This window comes from Capra hircus, chromosome 8, assembly GCF_001704415.2.
Source record: "Capra hircus breed San Clemente chromosome 8, ASM170441v1, whole genome shotgun sequence".
Taxonomy (NCBI): Eukaryota; Metazoa; Chordata; class Mammalia; order Artiodactyla; family Bovidae; genus Capra; species Capra hircus.
The window spans coordinates 69,521,687-69,528,136 of NC_030815.1; the positions used below are offsets into that span (position 1 = coordinate 69,521,687).

A 6,450-nucleotide genomic window follows, 5' to 3' on the forward strand; every position below is an offset into this window, starting at 1 on the left:
GAGCATGGAGGGACCTGGGAAGTTCCAAGAATGTGTCCACCTTGGTTCGGGACTATCCAGGCTTGGTCTTGGGAGGGGCTAGGGTCCTGGTGGTTGCTATGGCAATGTTTCCTGCAGGTACCGGGCGATGTACCAGTACAGGCCCCAGAATGAGGACGAGCTGGAACTGCGGGAGGGGGACCGGGTGGACGTTATGCAGCAGTGTGACGACGGCTGGTTTGTGGGTAGGTGGGCCTGGCGGGCAGGCTGTGGGCAGGTGCATCTCAGAGTTCTAGGGGACTGGGCTGGGGGACAGGCCAGAAAGGGTATCTCAGGATCCTATGGAGATTTGAGTGGCTGCTTCTGCCTGCCAGGACTGGTTCAGCAAAGATTCATGGGCTGACCACCTCCCACCCTTCCAGCCCAGCACTGGCTGCTTTCCCAAAGCCAGCACTCTGTTCTCATTCCCTGAAGAAGGGTGAGGCCTGGGAGGAAACCAGACTAGCTCAGGGTCATTGTTGAAACCAGTGGGACTCAGGGCAGCAGGGTTCCCGACCCCCAGGCCTCTGTTCCTTCCATCATACACCTGTGTCTGGGGAGCAGTCCTTGGGTGGGAGGGTTGTGGGGGGACTTGTCTCCTGAGACACTGAGCCCTGGGTGGAGAGGACCAAGTCTCACACGTGTGTGTCCCCACTCCCACCACCCATAGCTAGAAGCTAGCTCTCTCACCCCCAAGAGAAGAGAAAGATAAAAGATCCGAGCCCTCAAGGCTGACCCAAGGGCAGCTCAGGCAAGGACCAAAGCAGGAAGTCTCTGGTTGGCCTTGGCCTGGTTCACGGTGACCACGCAGCATGCTTGTTTCCCAGAGTGAGCGGGTCAGGTCCAGGCTGCAGCTTCAGAGGATGGGGTCATCCCTAGAGAGCAGTGAGCATCCAGAAGCTCTGGCTCAGCAGGCTCCAGGGCCTGAAGGGTTGCGGGGGTGTCTTGGCATCTGAATCCTAGCACCTCAGTGCTGACCACCCTTCTGACACACCAGTAACTATGAAGCACCAGCTTTTTAACATGGGGCTTCCCAGGTGGTGCTAGTGGTAAAGACTGTGCCTGCCCATGTAGATGTAAGAGATGCAGGTTTGATCCCTGGGTTGGGAAGATCCCCTGGAGGAGGGCATGGCAACACGCTCTGGTACTTATGCCTGGAGAATCCCATGGACAGAGGAACCTGGCGGGCCATAGTCCATAGAGTCGCAAAGCGTCAGACACAACTGAAGGGATTTAACATATACACACACACACCGCCCCCCCCCCCAACACACACACAGCTTGTTAGCAGTCCTTTCCTTGGATGGGTGGGCTTGAGGGCACATTCTTTTTTTTTTTTCATTCACAAGTTTTGTTCCATGCAATTAACTTTTTGCATCTTCAAAGTCAATTTGCTTTAAGAAATTAATATTTCTTATTCATCATAAAATCCATCCCCCTACCCCAAGGAAACCAAACTCATGGAAGGAGTAATTTAGGTCTAAGGTGTTAGTTGCTCAGTTGTGTCCGACTCTTTGCATCCCATGGACTGTAGCTTGCCAGGTTCCTCTGTCCGTGGGATTTCCCAGGTAAGAATGCTGGAGTGGGTCACCATTCCCTGGGGATCTTCCCAACCCAGGGATCAAACTTGGGTCTCCTGCATTGCAGGCAGATTCTTCACCATCAGCCACCAGGGAAGCCCAGTTGTGAATTTTTTGGCTACACCACACGGCTTGTGGTATCTTAGTTCCCTGACCAGGAATAGAACATGCATCCTCTGCATTGGAAGCACAGAATCTTAACCACTGGACTGGGGGCAGCTGAAATAGGTACTATAGGTTTGTGACAAAGGCTTTGTAGCCCACCATGCTGTATATATATGGCAAAATGACAGCACTTTGTGCGTGAGTACAAAGTCGCTCAGTTGTGTCTGACTCTTTGCAACCTTATAGACTATACCCACCAGGCTCCTCTCTCCATGGATTCTCTAGGCAAGAATACTGGAGTTTGTTGCCATGCCCTCCTCCAGGGGGTCTTCCCAACCCAAGGATTGAACCCTCATCTCTTACGTCTCCTGCATTGGCAGTCGGGTTCTTTACTATTAGCACCACCTGATCAAGTTCACCTAAATGAAGTCTTGGGGACACATTCTAATTTTAGTCTGTACACTTCTGCATTTTTTTTTTTTTACAACTATTAAAGACAGGAGGAAAAAGCACCACTTTTGTGGAATAAGCCCCAAGGGCTTTTAGAGGGAAGGCTGAGAACAGTTGTTTTCTCAGTTACACTGGCACATTTTAAGTGCTCATCAGCCACATGAGTATCATTTTGGACAGTGCAGATCAGGGAAGGCTTCCTGGAGGAAGTGAGGGAGGCAGGGGGAGGATTTGGGGAGGCAGAGAGGAGAAAGGAGGCCCTCTAGGCAGGGGAGGAGTATCAGTAAGGTCTAGGGGCAAGAGGGCCCTCAGCTGCTCACGGAAGGGGGTGGCTGCCTGAGGGGAAGGGATAGTCCAGAACTTTAATTTTCTTTTCCTGTAGCTCCTAGCATTTCTCCTCCTCTACCCTAGGACACAAATTCTTGGGGGGTTGTAGTAGACAGAGGCCTGGATTTTGGTCCCACTTCTACCTCTGAGCAGCTGAATGCTTTGGGGGAACTGACATGGCCTTCTCATATACCTTACCTGCCCCGTCTCTAAAATTAGGGTGTCGTACTAGACCAGTGAGATTCCTCCCTACCTAAGTTCTGTGATTCATTCTCCTGCTTCCTTGCTTTCCTGAGGGGTTATTCAGGGCTGTGTGCAAAGTTATGCACAGTTGGTTGAGTGCTCAGATTCGCCCATCATTATGGACATCATGATGCGTGGCTGGGCATATCTATACTTCTGCTTCTAGGGGCCAAGAGTGAGGAAGAGCAGACTCCTCCCTCCCTGGGACCCGGATTCCACCTGCAGTTCTGGGTACTGCCAGCAGAGGGCAGGGCTCTCACTTCCCCACCACCACCACCAGCTCACCCCATTCCTGTTTTTAAAAGTGGGGAATGTTCTTTTTGTCTTTCCTCTTTCAGGTGTCTCCAGGAGGACCCAGAAATTTGGGACATTTCCTGGAAATTATGTAGCCCCGGTGTGAGTGGTCTCCGTGGCAACTCAGAGCCCACCCAGGATGGGGTGGGGAACAGAGCACTTATGGGAGGGAGAGAGGACCCCCCTACACACACACCCCTCCCCCAGGACCTGAGCTGCTGGCATCTGCAGACAAGCCCAGCAGTCTTTTCTACAGAACCTCCCTTGAAGCCCCCTGGACTGATTCCCACCCACAACTCACAAGCATTCCTCTAACAGCCCTTTTATTTCCTCCCCTTCCCCACTCCCCAAATATAGAGGTCTGCTTTGAAGTGGAGACTGTTTCAGGCCTTATTGAGACCAGACCCCTGAGTCCCCCACCCCGCTATGGCGTTTCCTTTTAACAGGGACCGGCTCCCAGCTTTACCCCCATGGGGTTCCTCTAACAAGAACCAGCTTCCTAACCTAATAGAGACCAAAGGCCGCCTGTGCCTGGAGGGCTTTCTCCCTTGTCACTGCAGCTTGCTTGCCATCCTCTCTGCCTCCCTGCCTCCAGCTGGGCCTGGGAGTGTGGTGGGCGATGGACATGACTCTTCCTTAGCATTTGCTGCCTGGCAAGAGGTCTTGCCTGAAGGCTCCCTCTTCCGAAAGGCTGCCAAACCCTGCGCCTGGGCCATGCTTATCATTCCGGCTGCCTTGGTGCCCAGGAAGAGCGGGGCTTCCAAGGACTGGCCTGTCCCAGATGTATTCCAGGGAAACGGGTATGTGCTGTCCTCCTGCCAGCCCAGCAGCCCCCAAATCCCCCCTGGAAGCAGAGAATGTAAAATAAATCTGGGTACCAGGGACCTTGCCTTCCTGTCTTTCTTTGGGTTACAGAGAGGGCTCCTCCCGCTTAGGGTTATGGGAATTCTTTCTGCCGTAGGTTGAGCTGGGAATCAAGTGGGATGTGAATGAGTGAGTGTGTGTGTGTGAAAGGGAAGGCTGGAAAAGCACCATCATTATCTCTAAAGATCTCAGGTCTCAGGCAGGATTGGGCAGCCTGGAGGATCTGGCAAGCCGTGCTGAGAGAACTAACATCACAGGGACCAGGGCAAGGCCTGATTGTGGGGAGAAACCAGAGATGGGAGCTGAAGGTGGCCTTGTTTGCAGCAGTTTGATCCTGGAGCTGCCATGAGGTTGCTGAACTAGACATTTCTGTTTGCTCTGCTCCTCATGTTTTCTTTCTCTGCGCTCTCGTGTGTTTGTTTACTTTCTTTTTTGGGCTTGGGTTTTTGAGCAATCGATGGCAGGAAGCTGGGAGTGGTGGAGCACAGCTAGCCAAGGCCAATCTTCTGGCCCGAGGACAAAGTCCTGGGGCCTGATGGTGCCTGAGAGGGCACAGTCTGGGCCTGGCTGCTCTCATTAGGAAGGAAAGCTCCATTCCTTGGCCACTGCTGAGAGATGAGCCAAGTGTAAGGTGCTACCCATATGTTGTTTGATGTAAGCATCCCAACTGGCAGGTTATAGGTCCATTTTACAGCAGGAGAGACTGAGGCAGAGAAATTAAGTTGTCTGGGTCACATCATAATAAAATGGTGAAGTCAGGTCTGATGATTGTTGCTGCCTCTCTGCACAGCCTACCAAATGCCCGGGCAGTTCTTGTCCAGAGGCCCTGGAGAAGGAAGGTCATGTGTGAGGTCCCTGAGGCGGGCCTGGGCTGGGCCTCTCTCACATTCTTCCTGGCAATCATGTCATCTGGGCCTGTCACTTAGGGCACCCCCACCCAAGGTGGGTGGGAAGAGGTGATGGTTCCTAATTCTGTCAAGACAGGTGGGAGAGGTCTGTGAATGACAGGGCTGTGGCCAGTCCCTGGCAGGTTCCTTGAGCCTGGGTGTGGCCTGGGCTTCAGTGATGGTTAAACAGCAGCCTGAAGAATGAGGCGTGCTTTCAGTGCTCCATCCACCCCAGTCCTCGCCATGGTCTGCTGCTAGGGTGGCAGACCCAGCCCATGTCATGGAAGTGACCCTTCCCCATGAACCTGCTAGCCTGTTCTTGATTGCCCATCCCATCTCCTTTGAGTTGCCTGATGCCCTCAGAAAGGCTCAGGGTTGAGACTTCTTTCCTTAAGGCAGATACCAAATCCACACCCTCTCCTTGGGGCCCTGGAGCCTCTGCAGCAAATTAACCCTATGCCCTGCCTATACATGATTCCTTTTCTGCCTTGACTTGGCACAAGGTAGGAGGGGTGACCTGGCCGGGGGGAGGGTCAGAGCCAGGAAGGACCTTAAGTCACTAGGGTGCTTATCCCAGTGAGGTGAGTGACTTGCCCAGAGGACCAGAGAGTTGCTGAGGGCACAACAGTCCACCTTCTGTTCCATAGGGATGTGCCCTAGGGTCGGCAGACTTTCTCTTTGTTGTGAGTTTCGTGATTGTAAATCACAGAGCAGAAATCCTGCTGATGAACCTGCAGATCTCTCTAGAGTCTATCCAAGGCAAAATCTGAGCCAAAAGACGTGCAAAACCGAGTCCCTGTTACAAACTGGCAGGATGGGAGTGGGTGGCAAGGAGAGGGAAATTAATCCATTAGATCATTCAAATAATATCCCTTTTATAAAATTTCTTGGAGCACCTGCTGAGGGGGCCAGGCATTGTGCTAGACTCCAGGAATGGAGCAACAAGGCAAACAAAACCCACCCAGCCCTCCAAGGAACAGGCAACTTTATGAGGAGGGGAGTGTGTACAACAGGAGCATACTCTGTGTATCATCCCAGCTGATGAAGAGAAAACTGAGGCTGGGAGGGGCCGAGGAAATTGCTCGAGGTCACAGAGCTAGGTAGAACAGATCTGGCATTTGCGGTTAGGTCTGCGGGTGAGCCCCACCCCAGGCAGTACCTGTCCTACTCACAGCTTCCAGCTCCCTCAGGGGCTTCCAGCCTAGTTGGGAGTCAGGACAGATGCGTCAGGCAAAGAGGCCACACGGAGAGGCCTGGGATTTGTTATGTGAGAGCAGCTTACACACACCCAGACAGAGCTGTGGGAGGCCAGGATGGGCAGGTAGCTGTGCTGGAGGCAGGCTGGTCCAGGGAGGACATAGGTAGGTGTGTGTGTTGGGGGTGGGTGGGGGGGGAGTCAGGGCACACCTTGCAGAGGGAACTCAGAGGGAATGACTCACACCTGACACAGGCAACTTACAGCTGTGCCTACAGGTGTGCTGTGCTGGAAACAGGCCAGCCTGACAGTGTTAGTCTCAGTCGTGTCCAACTCTTTGCAACCCCATGGATGGTAGCCCCCCAAGGCCCTCTGTCCATGGGATTCTCCAGGCAAGAGTACTGAAGTATTCTTTCAGTATTCTCTCCCTTTTCTGGGGGATCTTCCAGACCCAGGGATCGAACCGGGGTCTCCTGCATTGCAGGCA

At 53.2% G+C, this 6,450-nt stretch overlaps 1 protein-coding gene across 6 annotated transcripts in view; it reads left to right on the top strand.

Annotated features, from left to right (window-relative positions):
* Positions 1 to 3,901, top strand: part of SORBS3 (sorbin and SH3 domain containing 3) — a 28,203-nt gene extending 24,302 nt beyond the window's left edge. For all 6 annotated transcript variants that reach the window (XM_018052302.1, XM_018052303.1, XM_018052304.1 and 3 more), the window contains 2 exons: positions 118 to 224; positions 3,062 to 3,901. In XM_018052302.1, the coding sequence (XP_017907791.1) occupies positions 118 to 224; positions 3,062 to 3,123 (169 nt within the window). In that variant the 3' untranslated portion in view covers positions 3,124 to 3,901. The remainder of the gene's footprint in view (positions 1 to 117; positions 225 to 3,061) is intronic.